This window comes from Ammodytes marinus, assembly GCF_949987685.1.
Source record: "Ammodytes marinus genome assembly, chromosome: 2".
Lineage (NCBI taxonomy): Eukaryota > Metazoa > Chordata > Actinopteri > Uranoscopiformes > Ammodytidae > Ammodytes > Ammodytes marinus.
In genome coordinates, this window is record NC_137231.1 from 21,928,707 (window position 1) to 21,954,178 (window position 25,472).

The following is a 25,472-nucleotide window of genomic DNA, read 5'->3' on the forward strand; positions in this document are numbered from 1 at the left end:
ACCCTATTCGCTCCTTATCTCTACACAACAACTTAACACATGTTTACACTGGGTTCATAAGCAGGTGCTGTGGCCGACACGCAAAAGAGGCCTCCCTTTTCCTCAAGGATGTTCAATCACCACATGATATACAGTATGAGCACTACATGGCTCTCTTAATTATGAGGAATTTGTTTAATTAAAAATCCAAAAATGCCTAAGGGCATCTCTCACACTGATGCATTTTCCGTTTACCCCCATCAGACCTGTCAGAATCAATTAAAAAAGGCAAGTACACACAAAAAAAGGTTTATTTGGAATTTAAAAAAAATAATTATACATTCAAAACATGGTTATACAGCATTCTCAAAGGTGCAAACTGACATCAACAAATTCAAATATTTAGGAGAAGCCCAGTTAGCAAACTATATCTAAAATATATAAATCCTTTTCGTTAGCTGTGACTTATTTTGCCATTTTGTTATTTTACATTTTATGTACCCTGTCCTTAGGTAATAAACATGAGTCTGACCACGTCCCTTTACTTAACAGAGGAGCAAGATTAACATTAATCTTATATGAAACATTAACTAACAGTAATTAAATGTACTGGTCTATTAATCATATTTGTGATGTCTATTTTTATTTTACACTTTGACAAAAGTTTTGTTTTTACTTCTGTATGAAATGGTTGGAGAGAGAAGACGACTGACATACAGTATATGAGAGGACAGGTACAGGCGATATGTAAAGCGAACACTCCACTGTTATACATTTACAGTAACAGCATGGGGAATTAAAATAAACTGACAACTCTCTTAGGCTCCATTAGTCAATAGGTTCTTGATTAAAGCAATCTATAAACATTTACAGTCAGTCTGCACATTCATAATACTGTATGTTTGCTGTTTACACATATTTCATTATTCCATCAATGGCATTATTTAAATAGCTTCCCTAGTTTAGACTTGAATATTCTTAGTTATTTTTATTGTGTTTTTGATAGCTGACAGATGATAGTGCTCGATCAAACAATTGCAAGAACAGTGTGCAACATTAACCTCAGCAGTAAGCAGCATCCTTAATTTAGTCATAGTTTAACGGAAAAAGCAAATTAAGTTATGGAGAAAGTGAATGGCAGGTAGGCACAGGAAGGAGTATTTTTTTTAGAAGGTGTTTTTCTCTGTGAGTGGGTGCTTTCCGGGGCTGCTTATGTGATGACGTTGGGGCCGCGGCGTCCTGTCCTCTCGTGGATGTTGGAGATTTTCAGGGCAATGGCAATGAGAGGACCCAGAACCACCTGCGGATAGGGAAACACATCACACAAAAATGTTTAAAGGTGCACTTTGCAAGTTTCAAACTAGGGAGATTTGTTTACTTTTTCAGAGCCTGCAGTTAGTTTACTCAACATATTTTCTCTGAATGTTATTCTTAGTATTGAATTATTCTATCATTATAAATTACAAATCAAATCAAATATTTTGAGGAACCTGGAACCAAATAGACTAGAATATATGTGTAAACTTAAAGCTGGTGTGGAGGATTTGGGGAGAAAATGTCAGTTGGGATAGAGATTCTAATCCAAATACCTCAACCGCCCCACTTGTTCTCTTTGGTTCCTCCTCTATGGTCCCTCCCTGACACGCTCTACACCAACAAAGTCGTGCCAAAGTGAATGACAGTCCCAACAGCCAATAAGAACAGATAATCGGAGCCTTTCTCTGATTGGTCAAAGTGTCAGCTCATGTTAACTTTGACCAATCAGAAATCATATACCCCAGCTTTAACAAAGATAATTCAATAAGGATTTGCTGATGTTTTCCAATCAGGAAACATTTGGAATTTGCATGAGATGATTGACAGCAGATCTCTCTGCTCAGTTGGTTGGCCGGCCATTAGTTTGTCATAGGAAAAATGGGTGAGTTTGGAAGAAGTTACCTAGAAGAGAGGGACAACGTTCTGGACATATCATATAACCCGAAAATGAAAATAAGAAAAGTATAGTTTTTTGGATATTGGTTTGCTATTGCTCCTTTTATAACTTGTATTGTTTTATGTTTTGATGTACTGTTTCTATGTATTTTTGTATTACTCTGCCTTTTTTGGAAGGGTCATTAGGTATAATGGCTTAATTCGATCTTTCCATAACAGGAGCGACTTCATTTTGCATTATATCACCTACCATTCCAACACTGTCTTCAGAATTTTATATTCAAAGCACCCTTGGCAACTATTAATAATACATACCATAACAATGAGAGCATTGAGGCTCTCTGTCTAAATTACAATGGGTAATAAGTGACTCTTCAAGCACACATCGACCTAGTCTCTGTTTTGTTGTGCAGGGAAGCACATACTTAGTATATAGAGATGGAAAGGGACTTCTGGGCCTTTCTTCAATGTTGCTTAGGGAGGACATTTCCTGTGCTCACCTGACCGAATGTAAAAGCATTTGCAGTGCTTTTAACCCAGCCTAAGAAGCCTGATGTCTTATCATATATGTCATGTTTGATGATGTACTTTATGTGTGTCGGGTCAAAGGGAAGAATGATTAGGATTGAATTTGAATTGAATTGAATTTATGATCGAATAGTAATGGTAGATAACATACTAGCTCAAATCTATAACAGCTAAAACCTTTAAGGTATATTCATGTATTATGATGTTACATCTGTGTTTGCGGGAATTTTGTTTAATACTTGATGAATGAATCCATTTTTCAGGAGGTTATAAATTGGGGTCATGATCTTTAAATGCGTGTTGTCTCTTTGATGTTTAATCATTACATAGATAATGAATGAGGTGATGATTGTGCCATCTCATAAATTTAAATGATAGCTTGTACGAAACGGTAATGCTTGACTTGTTGATGTAGGAAAGAATTGCTCAAAATAGGGTGTGTAGTCCTATTAAAAGCACACATTATTAGATGATGTTGTACGGTGAGGTGGCCAGGCTGAATATAAACGAGACCGTCTTGCAATCATGATCACTGCAGCTTAAAGTACAAAGTATGCGTTCTATTCCGACATCCATGACAACACGAGAAGCTGGGGTTCATTAATAATTCCAAAGTCTACAGGTCAGTCAACTTTGACTGTGTCACATGAGGCTGCATTATACGACATTATTACATGATCATGAAATGCCATTTCACCATCACAATGATGGCAATCAAGGCGGTATTAGCACTCCTGTAGCACTCCTGGAGATCACTGTATTTTCTCCTTATTGTTCAATGAAATACAAACCACAGATCAAAATCTAAAGGTCAAAACCGCAAATACAAGTCACGGTTAAACTAAATCTGGCTTCAAAACAAGTTATGATGGAAAGTTTCAGTACAATTCTTTGGCGAATTCAAGTTTTAAAAAGGCACAGGAAGGAAAAGCTAACATAATGGCAAAATGATGACAAAAGAAAAACTATAGGTGATAGCACACTCAAAGTGGAAGAGCCCAGATACACACTTGTGGATGATAAACATATTTTATCTTGCAGACATAACATGGCACTCTCTCTGTAGCCTACCTGTGTCTCTCTGTTGTGTCTCTCTGGGTCTCTCTCGAAGCTCTCAGCGTAAATGCGGAGGGTTGCGCCCGTCCCTCCGCCACTCCCGCTCATCCGAAACACAAGCCGGGCTGCGTCAGAGAAGATGATCCTTAAACCCTAGGGAAAGTACACAATAATGTGGGTTTATTATCAGTTATTACCTACACAAGTTAAAAGATGCAAAAGACGTGCCCTGAAATTAAATAAAATGTCAAAAGCAGCTAAAAATAAATAAATAAATAAATAGTACTCATTTATAATAATATGCATTGGAGACACAATCACAAATAATCCAATTGGCGTTCCATACTAAACTAAATTTACAACTTCATATCATACCATATTGAAACACATTTTGAGCTTTCACAAAGTAATATACTTATTTTGGTAACAGACAATTATATTTCAAGGTGTATCTACCCCTTTGATTTAAATACAGTAGTAATTATTTGTAACATTCCACAACAAATGGTTATGAGTCAGTAAAGAGAAATATCTTCAGACAGGACTATATTTCTTAAATGTGCAGTAATTGCAAACATCCACTAGATGTCCCTATAAGTGTATGTTTTGGTGGGATGTGTTGAACCAGGAATCCTTTCCTATACTGTATGTATGTACTATGTACTAACTAACTACATGCTTACATACCACATTTTACTAGCCATCTGTGGCGGAATGTAAGTAGGTACTGTACCTTAACTCAAATAATGTGCTTCAGTGTAAATTTGAGGTTTTTATTTTTTGCTTGAATCTTTGTTGTACATGCAACTTCCTACTTTTACGGGGACATATTGCACGATTGCCTTAAGTGCAGTTTCTATTATTACATTATTATTTGATAGCTTTAGTTACACAAGTTACATTACCAATTGAGATGTTGGCATACAAAACACATGAATGATTGCTTGAAACTGAAATTAAACAACCTAACGGCATATACAAGAACATCTGAAACAAATAGTAAATCCATCAATTAATCGAATGCTGCTTTTCTTTTTAATAACCTTCATTTATTTCTAATTATATTACGTTTTTGGACTGTTGGTTGGACAAGACAAGAATGTTCTCTATGGTCTATGTAATGTAATGTAATATAACAAAGTGATTTTTCTATTTCTATTTTCTGAAATGTATACAAACCAACAATCAATCGATTAATTGTTTGATTAACAATAATCCTTGTTTGCAGTCCTGTACAAAATAATTTGCTCCAGTTCAAACAACTACAACACTAAAATCTTGCTTTGACATTAATGTATAAATCAGTAGTCACATTTTCAAATCCCATAACAGCATCTACAGTTAACTCTGTTGAACTTCACCTCAGCATTTTCAAGAAAAAAAAGGATATTGTTGCATTGGAGCAGCAAACTACAACTGGCTCTGGCGGACATACAGAAGATAAGACTCTTTGACTAATGGATCTGTGATGACTCATATCTGTCCTAAATTCCACAGTGCCTCTTCCCTTCTCCCAATAAGGCAAAAGTCAAGCTCAAACCAGGAGAAGGGACGAGAAACAAATCGCCCGGTGGTTATAATAAAACACACCCTGGCCTGGACACTTTCTACATGATCATGTGATTAACTTGACTGACTGTGCTTCAACCGTCCAAAATAGTGTCATCAAATTGCTCTTATCCATCACTTAGACACTACATGTCTTCATATCGGCATATGGAATATATATTCTCTTAAGTATAAGACAGAAGAGTTTCATGAAGGATTATATGAGTAAGAAAAATCAAGTGGGTGCATAATTGTTAAAGTGTCCCCCAGCTTCATCCTTCATCGATTGTAGTAATAAAAGTAACTCTGGACCCCCTCTCCCTCCCCCTGCTAATCTTACTGGCTTGGGAGCATAACATGCCAAAGTCCCAGTGAGAAGAGACAGAGATAATAAGAGATGTCCGCTTGTCCGCCAGTCTGTCTGTCGGTCTGTATTTTTGCAAGCGTGTCAGCTCAGCTCTATCAATAGAGTAGTTATCAGGAGGCTGACTAATGCCTGTTAAAAAATGCCCCACTGTAAAGCTTAGTGGTCCTGAGAGGTGTGCATACCAGCCACATTGTGTGACTGTCTGTCTATGTCTATCTATATTGCTATACAAATGCAAAACACATTTGCATGAACTACATTTAGAGTCAAAATGGCATTAGAACATCAGTTTTTTAAAATATTTATTTTACTAGATATAAATGATTATGGCATATACATGTATTACAATACAATATTGAGCCAAAAGCCATAACTGCACTCTCTGCTACTAAGAGACAGCCAACCAAGTGTGTACAGCTAGCGAGAATGCCAGCCATAGCCTTACCTAAAGCTAAAACTAAATTAACTTGTCGATTTTCCGGTTATCGGTAATCTTCAAATAAAAAAAAAAATCTTTTTGTTAAGTGATATGACATCTTGGTAATTAACACTTCTTTCACTAAATGAAGCCGTAGTCACTAAGTCTTGATGGGAAATAACTTGAGGTAAACCCTTCAGGGGGGTTAGCGTCGCAGATGTCAGTTCACTGCTATGGCAGTGTCCAATTTTTGTGTAATTAATGTTATTTTGTGTTGTTAAATGATACTTGCATTATATTGTTATTTTATGTTTCAATATGAACGTTAATAGTAAACAGACAGACAGACAGACCAAACAAATTTAAATCGACATTTAATAAATATAAGCCAAAGACTGTAAATCATTATAACAAAGCATATTTCCTTAGCAGGTTAAATGCACAGGGAAGCATTTTTTTTTGCACACTGCATATTATAATAGGTTACCCGACAACTGTGCAGAATCTTTTTGTTTCTGTAATCTCTATTGGCCATGATTTTTATCTATCTATCCATCAACTGTATCTTCTTTCTGTCTGAGATATGCAAACAATGCAGAAGGAATTCAGAAGTCAACTACAAAAGGCTGCAATACCATGTTGTGTAAATCCACCATACCCTGTGTGTGTGTGTGTGTGTGTGTGTGTGTGTGTGTGTGTGTGTGTGTGTGTGTGTGTGTGTGTGTGTGTGTGTGCCCCAACATTTCCCCCCTTCAAAACACACTTGCAGTGGAGAGACAGCAAGTGAGACGACAGCAGATATAATTCTGTCCTGGGAGGAATGTGTGCTGTAATAACATACACTGGGGCGACTGGGATACTGAGGATTTGCCTGTGAGTTTACGTCACATTTTGGGGTGACAGACTAACTAGCTTTGGAGCTTCTGTAACCATGGTAACAAGGTGGAGACCTTAATTTGTGCTGAGGATGGACCAAACTGTAAGCACAACATTGCACGGTAAACACACAAGTGTGAACACGTGTAGGCCATGAAAGTGTTTGCATGTGTGTTCACACTAGTGCACAGGAACAACCTGACTAAAGGACAGAAGGCTACGCCCCGAAATGCACAGTGCTTGTATGTGGTATTAGGTGGGGCAGGGGCTAAGAAGTGTTGACGCCAGGAATGAGTTTCCACACATTTCTGGGCTGAACATAGGGAGTCAGCTGGGTAAACGTCCCAGAGATGGAAGGGGGAAGGGGCTGGCAGGGAGGGTATCCCACCGAGGGAGTTATCAGTGTGGGGGATATCTGAGGTATGTGATGTGTGTGTATGCATATGTTTATGGTTTCAAATGGAAGATATACTCATGTCCAAACATGGAACCTTTCTCCTGACCAAGGCAACATCAGAGCATCGTGGGTGGTCTAGAGCTCACAAAAGGCTGATGAGTGAGTGCATGTGTATGAAAGAGCACAGAGGAGGTGTAAGTGTGTGTTCATTTATTCTTTAAGATGTCCTCGGGTAAACCTGACCTCATGAAAACCCAAGGAACTGACTTGAACCACACTTTCTGATCACCCCCTAAAAAAATCAAAAGATTACCTAACAGTCTGTCCACAATGACGAATAAAGTGATTTGAATTTAATTGAACACACGCTTTAACATGTTAAAGAGTGCCATTTACTCTGTGTTTTGGAGGTGTCATATTGGCTATTGTGTTTTATTTTGTTACAGAAAATATAAATTATTGTCAATGTTTCAATAGATTTCTGTAAGGCTAAAGAAAAGTTCATCAGGTCTGTCTGCTTTTGTGCTGTGTTTGCAATTTTTTACTTTACTTTTACTTTTTGTAAATGTAATATTTGTGGGATGGACAATCGAACAATGTTCAGCCATGTTTCCTGCTACACTTCCCCGTTTGTCTTCTGACTTTAGACATTCATGCTCATGGTAGTAGCATGGTGTTTAATGGTAACCATCAAACACAGGGTGATACATTTCTGCCAGTATGATCGATGGTCATAAATCCCTGGTCAAAATGAGAATTGTGGAAGCCCAGACTGACCTGGTGTCGTGCCACATTTCCATCCGTGGGGTCGAGGTACTCAAAGTTGTCAGCCTTCTCCACGCTGTATACATGGTCTCCGACGGCAAACTTCTGGCTGGTGAATGCCTTGTCTGAGATCACTGACTCCAGATCCCTCATCAGGTAAAAAGCTGCGCGTGGGTCCAGGCCTTCATAGTCAAATCTGAAAAAATAGCAACACACAAACACGCAAATGCTCAATTAGAAACTTAAAACAACTGTTGTACAAATATATACAAGGGCACTGAAACAACACCTGACGTTAGAAAGCAGAAAGAGGAAATGCTTTGAGGATTTTTTTTTAGATAAAACCAACATTTTCTGCATTTTAAATGTAATACAAATGTTTTCTCAGAGACTTATTCTAATTGGTTTAACGCCTTAACAAGGTCAAGAAGTAAGTCGAGCCAGTCTATGGTATTAGGATGGTACTTAAAGAGACACATTTTTCCTCAAAACGATGACAGATGTTTTTTTGTGTTTTAAGGAATTTTTTTGGGGTTCTGATCCTTGGCCTGTCCTGTTGCGTCCTCTCCATCTGCATGGTGTGGGAAATCTGCACTTCACATGACAAGAATCTCTCTGTGGGAACATCGACTGCCGTACAGTGACTATCCCTGCCTCTCACAGGGGAGAGGTTAAAATAAGAACCAATGACAACCAGGGAGGAGGCCCGCAGTACAAATGGACGAAGGTGAAGGCCTGGGAGACACATTTGGCTTTGGTTGGGGATACTAGGGGATTAAGACTTTTGGGAAAATGGAATCATGAAGTCATTCTCAGATCATGTATTCGAACAAGAAAAGCGGCTCCACGGTTATATAAAGGGTAGTCCAATAAAGCCCCCCTGCTCTATATTCAGGAAGGTTTTTTTTTGCTGATTTACCTGCAGAAGTAGTTACGGCCAAACTTGGCCCAGTGTTCTCGGACGATCTGCTCCACACCCTGTTTCTTTGCGGCCATGATGGACAGCCACACCAACACCGACCACAAGCCATCTTTCTCACGAATGTGATCTGAACCTGAAAGGAGAAAGAAAATACTCAAAATACAACAGCTCTTTGTACATTTCTCAACTCTGTGTGCCTGATTTAACTCTGGTGTCACACAAGACAACCAGAAATAGTTGCCGGTCTTGGAGACATACCAAACATCCCCCACTCAAATATATTGTCCCCTGCCTTCCCACCCTGAACCACATACACACAGGGGAAGCTCACACCCTGGATCAGTCTCCTTCACTGGGGAGCTATCCGTCTGTAGGTACTCGAAAACAGCTGCACAGTAAAGGTATCTGTTAAGGGGACACTGACATTTAAAACAAAAATAATGAATATGTAGTAAGTAATACTTACTCAGCAGAACTTGCAGTAGATAATGGACTCAACCGATAGGGATCTTTTTAAGTTAAACACGTATATTTATTTTATAAGAAGAACATGAAAGGTGTCATTATGTCTATTTTTAATGGAAAACACAATTATTTCTGAAAACAAGAAGTGCACTGCCTGGCTCTATGTCCCCACATGTCTTCCTTTCTGTACATTCACATTGTAAAATATCTCATCATTAAAGATGGTCTTTTCAGACACATAATAACAAACATACCTCTCATAATTGCATTTGTGTTCATTTACTTACATTCTGATGCTGGCATTAGCTATTTTCAGAACAGTATAATATGATCAAAGCAACAAAAATATTACAAAACTTGGATGGAAAATATAAATAAAAAAGAATGGCAAAATGAATAATAGTTTGTGATGTGTGTGACTGAGTAAGTGTATGAGAGTTAGTAAAGAGCAGGGGTGGTGAACAGCTTGGGTGATTTAGTGCTCAGGGCTCACTCAGAGCTTTTTGGCCATACATGGGTAGACAACGAGTACGCTCTCCCATAGTCCTCAGTTCTCCCCCTGCGTCTCTGCTCCTTCCATTTTATCTCCTCCTCCTCGTCAATACCTCTCATATCTGGACTCTCCAAACTTTTCTTCTCTCTTTTCTCATAAGTTTCTCTTTTCTCCTTGCCTGTTCGCACCACGGACATTTCTCTTCTCGCAGAGGAGGAAAACCAAATAATTAATCGATAAAGAGACAGACACGGGTAAAACTGAAATCAAAATAGATCAGAAAAAAATCTGAGATAGGCAGTAGGAAAGGCAGAGGACAGGCAGATGTTTATATTTTCCTGCCCATGTGTGTATGTGTGTGACTGCGTTTTCAGTTTGCATTCACAGAAAACATTGCTGCTGGAGACCCGCCTGCATGTTGCAAGGGATTCAGGGAGTCTCCTTTTATAGCAGAAGAATGGGGATTATTTACACATGCAGTCAGGATCACAACCCCCACATCTATTACAAATCTGTGACTGGAGCTAGGATGCATAGCTTACATCTCCAGACCTGGTGAGTGTACAGAAGAATTGATGGAATGGGGACATTGATGCAGATGCTGACTACATTATCACTTGGATGTTATTTTTGTAGTTTTGGTTTATCATTCGTATCGCTGATATTAATATTGTACACTGTATAATAATGGGAGAGAAACACGAGCGGTCAGATGGTGATACAGGTGTTAAACAAACCCCTAGGGTAGTCAAGTTCAGTGTAAATGATTGTTTTTTGATTCCCTGGTTCAAATTTGACCTATACTGTGCCGAGGGGCCAGGAATCAGCTTTTCAGGCTAATTTGTATTTCTATTAGACTATAGAAATAAAACTGACTTGACTTGGCTTGCCTGCAGTTAGGCATGCAAAGGTTTTTACTGGGCAATGATGAATTATTTCTGGCATTTCAACTTTTGCTCTAGCCATTATATTATTATTATTAGCACTGCGTAAAAAAACATAACCTCTCATTCACTTCAATGATACTGCATTGGCACACCAGGCGTACTGACACAAATGGCTGCGGTAAATAGTTGTATCCGGCTTACATTGTACTGCAACGCAATTCAATATCATTAGGGAATGCACTGTGTTTGACACATCCCCAAAGTATTTGGGTTTTTCAATATGTCCACTTGACTTCATTGTAGTGATATCAACTTGGTCCCAGATCTCTTAAATTACTTTGGTGAGTAGAGAGTTTTTGTATGCATTATCAATGATGGGCAAAAGTACAAAAATAGGACCATAGTTTCAATAAACTGCAATTTACCTTGGATTTTGAGGGAAATTTGACAGGACATTCTCACTGTATGAGTGTTTCAGCCAGTCCCTGGTGCATATTCACAGTAAGCAGCAGCTGGCCAGGGCAGTCTTCTAGCAGTGGCCTTGTTTGCAGGCACCTCAACAACAGTTGCTGCTGAGGGGAAGGGATTTTTTCCCAGTCACACACCCACTCACATTTTCCAAGCCAGTCCAAGGAATCATATCAATCTTCTGTTCACAAACCAATATGCTGCTCCCTGGCCTTGTATTTGTATTAATTGGATTGTATGTATTGATGACATTAACATTAACATTCCAAACTTTGTACCTGTCCCAAAGCTCTCCTCCCCGCAGAGGGAACATCGCCCAGAATCCATCAGGTTCCCAAAGTACCTCCAGCCAGTGGGAGTCTCGTACAGGGCCAGTTTCATGGCTTTGGCTACCCTACAAAGGGAAAGACAGAAATGAAAAAACAAAGCAAGTACTTTATGCTCACAATCACACAATGCATTTATCCCTTTAATATCTTGCGCCAGCGTCTCGCAGTTCTGATAAGGCGATAACAATCCTCCGACCTTTTAAATCAAGCAAACTAAATGCTCTATGACAGGCATAATCTGCCGGCAGCTCATCCAATAACTTAATGAGGCAAAGCAAGCAAGAACAAAGTGAGTCAACCTTTTAGCTATTGTTTGCTTTGAACTTGAGCCATGCATAGGGAGAGGAACAGAGGGAGCACGTGCTGTATGTGTGTGTACCAAATGTGTGTGAATATGTATGTGTATGTATGTATGGGTCCTTGGGAGGGACAAAGGAGCAGACAGCACAGTATAATATATAAGAGAGTAAAACATGAGAGGGAGTGCCAAGAAACTGACTGTAGGGGAAAAGAGCAAAGCGGAATTCTAATAGAACGTTGTAATGCAAATTAAAGTAACTGGCTGAATACAATGGAATAACAGAAATGTGATTATAAAATGGCACATTTAGAAAAGGTTTTACAAACTTGACAAAGATAAAACATGAAAAGTATTAAATAAACTAAGTCAGTAGTAATTACTTAGAGACATAGAGCCAACATTGATCCCAATCACTCTTTTAGTTAGCCTCTGTTCAACTATCATCAATGAGCGGTTTGTTATTGTAATTTACAATTTGTATTCAGTATTGGCGTGTGAGTCAGCCATTACAGTGTCAAAGGCTCATGGGCTAGGTTGTAGCTGTCGATAAGGACAAGGAGGTCATGCAGCTATTCTCAGAGAAAGATCTCTGACAAACCCACTGCAAAGTGCCTGTCAGCACCAAAACAGGAGACATACCAAAGAAATGTTTTACTCATAACCTCATTATATCCAATATCGCCACTATGGCCCTGCTCATTTGAGCTGTAGTCCTTGAATGATACAGAAATATGAATTGCTCTTTCATTATTAAACTCACTTAAATATTACTGTTCAGTTGACTAATGGAGGCTCTTGTTGATTATAAACAAAGTAACCAAACTAAAATGTTTCAGCATTTCAGACAAAGTGACCAAAAACACATCCTGTGCGCGAAAATCCAGTGTACCTCAGAGGCAAGTCAAACTGGTGATAGCAAGGTGAGGGGGAACAACTTTGTCTTCTGTTTTGAGTCATTTGAGCTGGTTATTTAGGGGCCGTTTACACGGCAACGTTTCAACTAAACGCAAAAGTATTTTTTGGTTTGGGGCCGTTCATTAACACGAAGACAGCTTTTTGGGGGCTTTAAAACGTAAAACTTTTAAAACCAGGTTCCAGAGTGGAATCTTTTGAAAAAGCATCTCCAGGTGTATACGTATAGCCTTAATTTGCAGCAACTACCCAGTGTCAGTCCAATTCCTAACAGATCACTCCTCAACCACACCATACACACCTCCACAGTAATCACACAAAATGTAAACACTGAACTAAAATATTCAAAGCAATAAAACAGTTGTTGATCCTGAAGAACCAAACATGTGGAACTGTCAGTCTCAAATGCTTGTACTGTGGAGTGATGTTGAATTCCCAGGGCAATGTACTGTATACGTGAATGTGGGTGGGTTTCAGGGGTTTTTAAGTGGTGGTGCACGTACACGCAATCAACATGCATATAAATAAACCCTGTAGTGCCCAGCACATTTGTTTACATGAGGATGGGATGAATAACCAAATAAGAGTAACCAGTTGTATTCCCCTCTGGGGAAGCCAGAGCTGGAACGGAAAGCCTGGCATTCCTAAAAGAAAACACAAACTCTGGCCTTCTGACGAACGCTTGACGTTATAAAGCGTCACGTCCACAGCCAACACAAGCAGTCACACTAACCCCTACCAGTGTTCGCTTTTCAAACAATGTTGCAAAAATGTAGGGGCAAGACAGTGTGACAATAGTGCAAATCATGTTTTCTCAAGTTAGTTTGATGATTATATCAGCTGAACTTCAAGTGAAAAACAGCACACACACACACACACACACACACACACACACACACACACACACACACACTGGGATGGGAAAAACCCAGATACCCATACATAGCCTTCATGCACAAACAGACTCGGAGCCTTTTTATTTTTTACAGGACACTTATTATATAACATTCCTGAAACAAAATCACAGTCAGAAAAAAATGAGATAATTTTCGATCCACTGGTACGAGCTTCTTGAAGACTAGCAAAGAAAGCAAACATACACATTTATAATTGATCACATGCATAATCAAATCTGATACAAAGCATATTTTAAGGCCAGTCAGGCTCACTGGATGCTGCCTGTCTCTCCACATGCTTTGCCAAAATAAGCAAATGCTGGCAGACCAGTATGAGTGGAGCCACACAGAATAGGATTGGAAGGTTTCTATTTAAGGCACGACCCCCCCCCCCCCCCCCCCCGCCCCCCCACCCCTTGTAAAGGTGTAACCTATCAAATGTAAGTCTTTACACCCTATGGTTGTCCATTTCCTCACACTAGTTAGAGGCAACATTTGCATACAGATATTGTGGTCAGCTGTGTTTATCATATAAAATGCAGGTTCAACGCACAGAGCTCAATTGCAGTATTGGCCTTTCGAATTTAGGCATATTTTTGTTCTGAAACCCCCTCAGCTTAGTCACTCATTACATAATAGTTTACAGAAACAATTTTCATATCAGTTGGTTTGAGCAGTAAACAATTGTAGGCTTTAAATCACACTGAATTTCTAAAATTAGGTTTATTTAAGTTATACGTATATAAGTGTGTGACATGTCTGGTGCATTTCTCTTTAGCATGGGACATCAGCATGTAGCAAGTGATGAGGCTACAACGATGAATTCATGTCAACCTTCATTAATCCTCACTCCCTGGCACAAAGCTAAGTTTTACTTATTTACACACTTGCACACTCACAGCATGAATTCAGAGCCATTGGAATACGCACATGTGCAAACTGATCAAATAATCTACTTTGTTTTCTCACTGCCTCTATCTTTGTATATAGTGTATGTCTTTCATGCATCAGTAAATATACTCAGGGATAGAATAGTGTGAGGGATGAGGTCTCTGTGTGTCCGCAGAGTGAACTATTTCCAGCCTTATTGTGGCCTTGGCTTGATATTTTACCAAACATAGCATCCAGTGCCCTCTCTCCCCACCTCGCCCTCTGAAGAGAGCTCAGCCTGGTCTTAAAAGCTTTGGACTGGCATTCAGAGAAAACAGTGCAGCATGCAGCAACCATTGACTTGAAATGTGAGTTCTTCCTGACATGAACCCTGAACCCTCACTAGATAACAATGACACTTTACACTTTTGAATATGTTGTCATAGAGGCCACCACTGAAAAAACTAACTAAGAACAAAGTTCAAAGCTGAGATTGATTCTGTAAATGGCAATAAGACTGGCTGAAAAAGATATATTGTTTAGTGGAATTCTGACATCAGTTCAAAACATTTGCCTCTAGGCTTTTCCAAAGCTGTGTTAGAAACACATTTACCATCTAATAACCATATATTAGTGGGAGAAGTAAGTTTGTTGAGCCTATGTTTAATTTGGCTCCCTTCTGCAACGTGCTTCCTATTAAAATATTGGTTAATAATAAAGCATTTGAGCCAGATGAAAGACTTTCAAACTTTTTCTTTGTCAGATTTTTAAGCATTACATTAACTAAACCTTGGCAACTTAACATGGGGGACATAAGTCCAGTCCTACCAAAACTGGTCTGCTCTTGGAGTTTAGAAAGAACGATATACAGAAAGAGGATAAGAATAGATGTGAAGCAGCACCATTCCTCAAACGTTATGGGGAAATGGTTGGATGTGGTAGCAGTACCAATGTGAACTTGAACCATTCAACTAAAAATATTTTTTCATGACAAAAACCTAGACAGAAACAGGTTGAAACCACTGCTCTGTAATAGCAAAATGACTCCCTTGTTGCATCTCATCTATCTGTACCAACCTATTGTGCTTTCATGTTCTGTTCCAATCCACCAGAACATCATGAAGAACATCATACAGATACAAAAATGCATGAGAAGTGCATATAGGACAAAAATGTATCCATAAAAAACACACCCTGTGGTAGTAGCACATCATGTCTTTCAAGCACTTAAGCATTGGCAGCTGTACAAGACAGCAGTGCTGTAGTCAAGATCACATAAACAGAGACCAAGTCATGACCAAGACAGAATGTATCGAGACCCAGACAACCCTAAGAATAAGGCAGGGCAAGACCCAGTCAAGACCAGAAAGAGTCCCACATTGAATGACACACTTATGATAAAATGCGGAGTGTGGCACTAATAGCTTTAATACATGTTGGAATGTATCAAAGGTATAGTGCATAACTTTTGTTGTCCCCTTGAGGAACTGTGAGTACAACAACACTGTTGGCGCATCTACATGAGGTAAGCCTTCGGTGATCACGCATGCATTTCATTCCTTTTGCTGAATGTCCAGGTTTTCATGAACTAAAACATTTATTGGGCGCCTTTTGTGCTCCTGCCAAAGTGTCGGGCCCGTCAACATCATTTTGTCAACGCTGCCATACTGAGAAATACAGAGAGAGCTTTGTGGAACTGATCGACTTTGTCTCAACTCATTTGGCAATGGTTTGAATGTAACCGACATTCATTTAAATGAAAAAAGTTACGTGCTACAGCTTTAAGAGATATCCCGCAATTGTGGCCTTAACCGGTCTCGTAATAAAATCCAAGACCTCTGTCTGAGGCAGAGTAAAAATGGGGTCGATTCCGAGACAAGACTCCAAACACAAGACTCCACTGCAAGAAAGTACACTCTTGTGATTGCCTTGGTCCTAGTAACCAGCACAACAGCATTTCCTTCTTTTAAAAAAAAATACAGTTCGGCTACAGCACAATATTAAACCTTTGACCCCTCTACTTCAGTGCTAATCAACGATTCAGGACATGACCTCAGACTCAAGAAAGAAAAACACCCTCCCCTCAGTCTGCCCAAGAACAAGACATTTAACACCTGTAACTCTGAATCCAAATCAGTTTCCTGAACACACATATGTTCTCCTCATATCTGTCATTTTCCCTCAGTCCCACTGGACACACACACACAGATACATACAGTATGTGTACACCCACCATCAAATTTATCAAGGCTTTTATAACACAGTTTGCTTGACTATGTATAAACACACAGCAGGGAGGGTTGCTCAGTCTAAACACTGAGCATACAGACACAGACACACCGGCCACTCGCTCTCCTAAAAAGGCCTACACTTGGTCTGGCTCTAAGGGCCAACACCACACTGCTAAGTACTTAAACACTTCCTGGAGTTTGTCAAAGACATGCAGATATGTGCATTAGGCCGCGTCCAGAGACAGCAGTGTTAGTAGGTGGCAGTATGATGCTAAGAGGTGAACAAAGTGTGACCCTGTCCTGCGACAATGTCAGTAATAATCAGTTAAGTGCTCATGGAGGAGGTAGATGTTCTTTGCATTAAAACTGCATACCCTAGAGCAGGCTGGTAGAATTGGGTTCAACAGGAAAATAATGAAAATCTCATATAATGCCATTTATTTTTGAGAGAGCAGAGCTTCATTTCATATAGGGAGATGAAGAGAGTGACTAATGAAAAGGCCATGTATACAAAAGGATGATTAAGGAAGTACAAGTGTGGGAGTGTGTGTTGTATGAGTGGTCCATGGCTCAGGGTGCATATGACAATTGAGTCTCAGGACTGTGTGTGTGTGTGTGTGTGTGTGTGTGTGTGTGTGTGTGTGTGTGTGTGTGTGTGTGTGTGTGTGTGTGTGTGTGTGTGTGTGTGTTCAATGAGGCAAGGCTGACATGGCGCCAGTGTGAGCAAAACTTTCAAGCAGCCTTTTCAGTGTGATCATTACAGTTCAATATCATAAGACATACTGTAGCCTTAGGCAAGGAGCAGCGCAACACTGTCCAATTGGTGTGTGTGGGTGTGTTTGTGTGTGTGTGTGCATGTGTGTGTGTGTGTGTGTGTGTGTGTGTGTGTGTGTGTGTGTGTGTGTAGAGTCCCTGCACAAACAAAGAATTATTGTGTGATGTAACAACCAACTTCACTTATCTAAGCATCATTTTTCCCCTGTAATTGTGAAACCTCGAGAGATCAGGATTGGCAGTGAGCTAACTTCCTAAATGTCTGCCAAGTGCTAGCACATACTAATGCACACAGTTACTCACTATCACACACACACACACACACACACACACACACACACACACACACATTCAACATGTGTACTCAAATATTTCCCATTCTGTATATGTCAACCCATGTAATCTTCATGTGAATATATTTCCTGGCAGTGTTCAGTACCAACACAGGAGATATGGTTACATACAGTATACTACTATATAGTGCATCACAAATCTAGGTTGAGGAAGTACAACTCACGTCAGCCTCATACTATACTACTCATACTTGCAGCCAATGTTGACATTCTATATCATTATGATATTCAACACCGATTCTGTTTTTTCCCTGACCAGTGTAGAATAAGATAATGTTTAAGTGTGTCTCTCCCCATTGTTGAAGACAATAGTCAATAGCTGTTTATATATATATATAAAAATTATATATAAAATATATATAATATATATATACAGGTATATATATATACTGTATATATATATACATATATATATATATATATATATATATATATATATATATATATATATATACATATATATAGATGTATAGATATATAGTATTAGTAACTAACTATAGTTAGATCCCTTGTTTTTTTTAAATGACGCATTTCCATTGAGTAGCATTCTGTTGAAGGGCCGGGATCCTTCCTACTAGAACAATGTTAATGGGGATGACTTTAGCTGTGATCACATCGTCTCATTCAACACCCTGTGCCCGGCTCTAGTGTTATATAACCAACAATATTTATAGGCTGTGAGTAAATATGTGAGTGGGGGGTTGTGTGTATGTGATCCCACGGTCTTATTCATAGTGGGTGAGTCTTGATGTGAGAGTGTTGTCCCTCTCTAGAGATTGGGCTGCTGCAGGAGTTGTTGGACAGAGGTTGAGTTGGTGTGACAGAAGAAGGCAAAAGCCCTTATCTTACTTGAGTGTGTGTAATACCTGTCGAGGGCTGTGCTGGTGGCCACACTCCTGGCAAAGCCCTTGATTCCCATCTGTCTGAAGTGAGGGATGGCGGAAAGGTTGGCAGCCATAATGGCTAATGAGTCCGACGGGTTCACAAAGAAGCCGTTTTCTCCGAGGATCATGTATCGGTCCTGACAACAACACAACATATGGTACAATGTGAATCAGCTGACGTAACTAGTTATTACTTTTTGTATATTAATGTGAAGAGAGAAATGCGATCAGACAATGCTAGACTTATTATGCAATTATAAGTCATATTAAAGGATATAATATCCCAATTTTCATAAACAGTTTGCTAAATTATAATAAATAAATAATTATAAAATATGCTTAAGAGACATGGATCAATAGGGGATGGGGCCTACCCTAATTTGTGTCCAATAATGTTTTTTTTTTCAAATATTCATAGCCATTGTTTCTCTTAAATCTACTCCATCTCCCTTGCTGGAACATTCACAAGATGTGAACTGTCTGGAGGCTTGAAGTAGGATAATGGACCACGACTATCTGTCATGTCACAAAATCATCTCATAAAAGTATGTGTGACATATTTAGTGTGGGGCACAGAGAAACTCAGCAGATGAAATTGCTTTTCGAAATGGTAAAGCAAGTATTAGACGGTGTGTTTCATGTTTGGATTTCATAGTTTGTAAATATTACTTTATTATAGCTGTCCACTTGTTTCATAATTTTAGTTTATTGTTTATTATTGATTATTTCCATTTTTATTCACTTGTTCAGTCCTCTAATGTCAAAATTAGACTTGAACAGTCTTACCCCATCAGCATCAAATGCAGCTCCGAAGCCAAAGTCGCTTCCTTTCATGGCGTCGACCAGAGAGGTGGCGTACGTCAGGTTGGGCTCTGGAGGTCGGCCCCCAAAGTCCTCCAGGGGGACACAGTTGAAAGCAGAGTTAGCTGGAGCTCCCAACTCGTCACACATGATCCGACGTACATAGGGGCCCATCACTGTAACACAAGGGGCAAAGAGAAGGGACAAAAAAACTGTTTAATCTCCCAATAACGTTTAGAACAGCTCGAGGGATGGGCCACATAAAGTAGATGATGATTTGTCTTACCTCCGCTCATGGCATCTATGTGTATCTTGAGCTGACCCGGTCCTGTGAGGAGACTCTTGATGGCACTGAAGTCGAAGATGTTTCGCAGCAGTTGTAGATAAACTTCCACTGAGTCCACGATCTCCACTAGAAAAACACAAGGAAGGGACGATTAGTACGGCATGGCATTGTGTTTGTTTATTATTATTATTATTATTATTATTATTATTATTATTATTATTATTATTATTATTATTATTATTATTATTATTATTATTATTATTATTATTATTTGTATGCATGTGTAAAGAAGGATGGCTTGTACAAGCATCAGTGTGCAACTCAAATCAGTGTGCAAGTATTTGTAGAGGTAAAGTATGCAGACCAAGGCCTGGATGGACTTTCACTTCTAGGGATAATCTAAAGTATGAGCCACACAGCCTCATTTATGATGAGATTTCTCATTCGACACCACCAGAAATTATGCTAACGAAGAATTGTACCATGTTTAATAAAAAAAAACACTTTATGAATTGTTCGAACTAATGGTTCGGTAACAGTTAGCTAGAACATTTATTAACTCTGCAGATTAGTTTCAATCCATTAATACAAATAAAGTCCGCAGCTAGGTTGTAAACTCTGGGTATATTTTAGTCTTTAGATCATCAATTTAAATTGTTTGGGATTTTTCACAACCTGGCAACCAAGAGTTTAAAAAAATATATATAAATGGGTTATAACTAAAGCATCAGTATACTAATTATAAAGCTTTTATAAAGCCTGATTTATTAGAAACTGGTACCAAAAAGCCTAAATTGTGTTGTCTGACTGACTGACTGACTGACTGACTGACTGACTGACTGACTGACTGACTGACTGACTGACTGACTGACTGACTGACTGACTGACTGACTGACTGACTGTTGTACCTCTGAAAGGTTTGAATTTGTTCTCCAGGTCAAATTCTTGTCTTCCCAGCCTTGACAGGTCAATACGGAGATCAGGACAGATGGCATACTCCTCGAGTGTCCGGCTCACCTGGCAGATCCTCTCCATCACTGTGTCCGTAGACGGGCCTACCAAACAGACAAAGACATACATACATATACATAAACCACTTAAAACACTGGCATTCATTTTTGTCTGGTAAAAAAAGCCCTGAGATTCCCTTCCTTTTGACTTAAAACATTCCCAATAGAAGGAAATTCCCCTTTCTCAGCCCTCACCTCCATTGGCCACATTGAACTTGATTCCAAAGTCTCCACCGGGGCCTCCGGGGTTGTGACTGGCTGTGAGGATGATCCCTCCGATGGCCTTGATCTTCCTGATGATGCAGGAAACAGCAGGAGTGGACAGGAGGCCATTGTGGCCGATTACCAGGCGCCCAATCTGCACAGCACACAGATATTAAAGAGAGGCAATTTCAGTTTCAAATCAATCTGGGATAATGCTTTCTGATAAGCCAGACATTGTCTTATACAAGAGGAACGTTTAGGGGTCGACTCTGTATTCCCAAATGCTGTGTGAATACGAACAGCACTAAAAGAAGTATTAAGAACAAAAACTTTTTTTTTTGTTCTGCCTTGGCCTGAGAAAGTTCAGCAGCCCATCAGTCTGACTTGGACTGGAAACGACACACAGGACCAAAGCACCTCATCATTCCATGGGTGACTAATTGACAGTCTGCTTTAAAAAAGCAAACGATCTGCCCCGGGAGGGTGCCTATATAACGGAGCTGCACTCTATTTATAATTTGTAGGCTTCTTTTAAAGCGGTAATACCTCCAGCATCCCATAATTCCCTCCAGCGTATCAGCTATTCTAAATAAAACTGTCCTCACTGGAGAGGAATTCATGCTCCTGACGTCAGTATCCTACTAACATTCGGCATGTTGCATTGTGTATATGAGAGACAGACGAGGAAAGGGAGGGAAAACCCCAAGAAATGTACTTGTTAAAATACTTACTGTGTTGTGAGTAATAACCTAAGAACATATGTAAACCATCCTATTATTTTCCCATAATTTTTTAGATAGTATTATGTAAGACTCCATGCATTGGGTGGGTGATCTGTAAGTGTTTTCACTATTGTGACATTGGGTTAATGGACAGGGGATCCCCAAAGCATAAGGTTTAGCCTGGGAGAGGTGGAACAAATGCAGGGGTGGATGGGGCATACATAGGCAGGAAAATAGAGCAGGATGGATGGAAATGCTGATAAGGTCGACATCAAGAGACATTTGGCTGGGCCAGCAGAAAAAAAGTGGACTGATCTACAAAAACAATTTATACTCCCTTCAGATTTTCCTTTGGAACCTTTCCAAAGCAATCACAAAGATCTCAGAGCAGGCCTTTTAAATGAGTTGTGGGGAATTTTCCCACCTATCCCACTCACTTATCTGACGCTGACACTGACATTTTCTGGATGGGTGAAAGGCTTGCATGTGTCCATACAACAGATTATTACTTTCACACAAGCTTAAGCTTTCAAAGGCATGAGCTAACAGGATATGTCAACCAGGAGTTTAATGCTCACAAATGTGGACCAATGACATCTGTGAATAATGGAATGCAATTACAGAATTCAGAAAACAAATAAAGCTTTACATCTTCAAAATATGTTGGGGAAAGTTATGGCAAAACCTCTGCCAACAGTAATATCGTCAGTTTAATAAATGAGAGGTCAGGTCAATTAATAAGTATTCTTGAGCTGTAACAATGATTCTTTTTTTCTTGCTTAATACTAAGGTTAGATCATTTTGTGGGCCCTGACCACAAAGTGCTTGTCTACGATTTTAATCTTTGCCTTATCAGACTTTCACGTAGGCCTTATGGTTTGAAAAGTCTGAAAAATAATCTTAATTTTGTTCTGTAATTATTTAGTGAGACGTTAGATGAATCTCGCTACCTCTGGCACCATGCATGATTGGGAACCACTGGGCAACAACATAAACAAATCATCATCCCGAATCCAAAATGTGAATACCTTAATAGGCATGACTATCAGAATCATTCTTGGCAAATTTGACTCTCCATTGCACTCAAACATGTGGATTAACATTACTGGTGTGGTTAATAAAATGGAAAATGGAGTGTGATGCAGTGGAACAAATGCATGTCACTGTCTGAGTGTGTCATGGTCATAACTGTTGGTCGCACCCTCCCTTTCTTACCCCATTGGCAGCTGCCATCTGCACTATCACCTCGGTGGCAGCGCGGCTGAAGTAGCGGCCGTCGCTGCCCACCACCATGGTGCAGCCCTGCCGGTCGCGCAGGTCGATGGAGGACAGCACGCTCTGGATGTAGTTCTGCAGGTAGTTCTTCTTGCCCTCGAACACCGCCGTCTTCCTCCGCAGCCCGTTGGTACCGGGCCGCTGGTCCTCGAAGGGGGCGGTCTGGACCGTCAACACCGGGATGGGGCTCGTCTCCATCCTCCTCGTCGGGACCCAACGGGAGGACGCCGATGGAAGAAAAAAAAACTGAAGTTGGTTTAGAAAAGTTTTGCTTCTGGTGGTATCCTTCCGCGGAAATGTACGTGCTGGAGCTGGTCAGTTGTTCTTCGGTCCCCTGTAGGAGCGCAGTGACAGCGGCCCCACACTGGGGATGAATGGTAGATAATGGAAGAAGCCAAAAGTGTTCTCACCTCGGCAGCCTGTGTTACAGCCCAGAGAGCCGCATCCCTGTGAACTAAACATTCAGCTACACTCTTCCTCTGCTGGTTGACAACTCCCTCTTTTCCTAATAAGCTCGAACAACTGACTGCAAGAGAAAAAAAATCAGGGAGGGACAGAATCTTCAAGGCCCACAATCAGCTGAGCCTCTGGCCAAAAATAGAGTTTTGACTGATGCTAGAGGGGGAATTGTGTCGGGAGGGAACGGTCTGCAACCGGACACTGCCTGTGTGTGTTAAGCCCTGACTTTGGTCACATACAGGAGTTTATAAGAGGGAAATGACCAGCAGGATGAGCCAAACCTAACTCCATAAGTTTGGCTTTTGATTTTAAATTCGTTTGTTTCAGAGTCTTTCTCTCCACATAGGCCTATGACCCTGCAATGTCTCTGCGATGATTATTATTTGATTCTTTTTAAATTAAAAAGAAAAGGGAATCGAGTCTGTGACATCGCACGCTTGTGGACGAGCAGGGGAGGCCTTCACCAGAAGTTTGCCTTATGTCTGTTCCTATATTTGGTAAACAGCGCCACCCTGAGACCGCAGAATGGCAGAACTGACGCTTTCCCTAGAATAAAAGAGCGTTTATGTGTCATCCCACGACAAAAGATCAGACATATTTACGGAGAAGATAGGCCTACTTAAAGGGCTTTTGTAACTTTACAACACAAAACGGAACCATTTAAATAGCTGTTCGGTAGGCCTGTAGCCTAATGTTTAAAGAAAAACTCAAGTTTTATGGAATGGTGATGTAGGCCAATGCTTCTCTCACGGTGTTTTTGGAATAAGAATTAGGCCTAATGCAGATGCTAATTTTATCAATGGTGACCTCAAGTTTAAAGCTGCCCTCGTCCTTATTTATCTGCATGTTGGAGCACCCCCCCACCCCCCCAACGTTTTATCTCCATGATAATGTATTCATAACAACCAAACGACATGTGTTTTAATCGAGAGTTAAGAATGGGACACATTTATAAATAGTCTTTAACCCTTTAACCTCTGGGGTCATTTCTCATATCTCAGACGTGTTTTATTCCAGCATTCAAATATTTCATGACTTTGACAATCAATTTGTTCCTCGTGACGAAATATTACTCTTCTTTGATTCTCTTCTAATTTATGCTTTTAAAAAATACAAATGTAATTCCGCCTATGCGTCATAATAACTATTGAGTTTATATTGGTCATAGTTTCTTATAAGTAGCCTATCACACACCATCAGGGAGAGTAGGGGAGCTCTCTTAGTCAATTTGAAGTTGACAGACAGCAGAGTAACTCTAAAACTCTGATATTTCCATTAAACACTGATAATCCCATCTAAAAACCTATTTTACGCATGGGTCATAGCAACTTTAACCCTCCTAAAATGATTATACTCTGTTGTTTTAATCTCAGATTACATTATTTACACAACTAATAATGTGTATAGAAGACAAATAATGTATTATTTTTCTTTCATGGTGGTGTCTTATAATATTTTTTGCTAGGGGTCTCTAGCGAGCCCGTCGGCAGTCCATCTAAGTAAAATACGTTTGAAGGATGAAGGTTAAATGATTGACTGAATTTAAACTGTCTGCGTAAAATGTATGTAGTGTATGCCGACTTCAGAGTTTAATCTACACAATATGGAAAAACTTTGATCTGATTTGAAAGACCTAACCCTGTTGAAGGCCTAATTTCACTGCGCCCTGAACCCATAAATAAATACACAAACTGCAAAGTACTGCTTTAAGTAACAAAGAACTCCAAAAATTAAACATCAAAGATATTTTTTGCCACGTTATTTAATAATAAAACAATAATAAAAACAAATTCATCAACGAGCGTTTTCCACTGCACAAATATATTATACCATTAATCTTATTTACATGGATTTCTTTAAAGAGACTTTGAATGTAAACGCACATAAATATCATGCAATTAAATCATTTCTTTGAGAAATTATACACTGACGTGTCTTCACATAGCACCAAACATAGCCTACATTGTACAAGTCTCTTCAGCAGTGAGGGTAAGCGAGTCTGAGATGTTCGTGTATTAAAGGAGCGGTGCTCAGCATGTTGGGAGGACGGTATGGAGTCCTGGG

The 25,472-nt window shown here is 39.7% G+C and overlaps 2 protein-coding genes across 2 annotated transcripts in view; both read right to left on the reverse strand.

Annotated features, from left to right (window-relative positions):
* Positions 1-272: 272 nt before the first annotated feature.
* On the reverse strand, positions 273-23,432 carry pgm5 (phosphoglucomutase 5). Its single transcript, XM_080038440.1, has 11 exons — positions 22,890-23,432; positions 20,944-21,106; positions 20,647-20,793; positions 19,739-19,864; positions 19,438-19,628; positions 18,634-18,788; positions 11,380-11,495; positions 8,786-8,921; positions 7,879-8,062; positions 3,511-3,648; positions 273-1,279 (listed from the first exon to the last, which is right to left on the reverse strand). The coding sequence occupies exons 1-11, from the start codon at positions 23,145-23,147 to the stop codon at positions 1,190-1,192; spliced, it is 1,704 nt and encodes a 567-aa protein (XP_079894566.1). The 5' UTR covers positions 23,148-23,432; the 3' UTR covers positions 273-1,189.
* A 1,953-nt stretch (positions 23,433-25,385) lies between these two features.
* Positions 25,386-25,472, reverse strand: part of foxd5 (forkhead box D5) — a gene marked incomplete at both ends in the record, with an annotated part of 1,065 nt that continues 978 nt past the window's right edge. Inside the window, one exon of the mRNA XM_080038129.1 lies at positions 25,386-25,472. This exon is cut by the window's right edge and continues 978 nt beyond it. Coding sequence (XP_079894255.1) covers positions 25,386-25,472 — 87 coding nt within the window.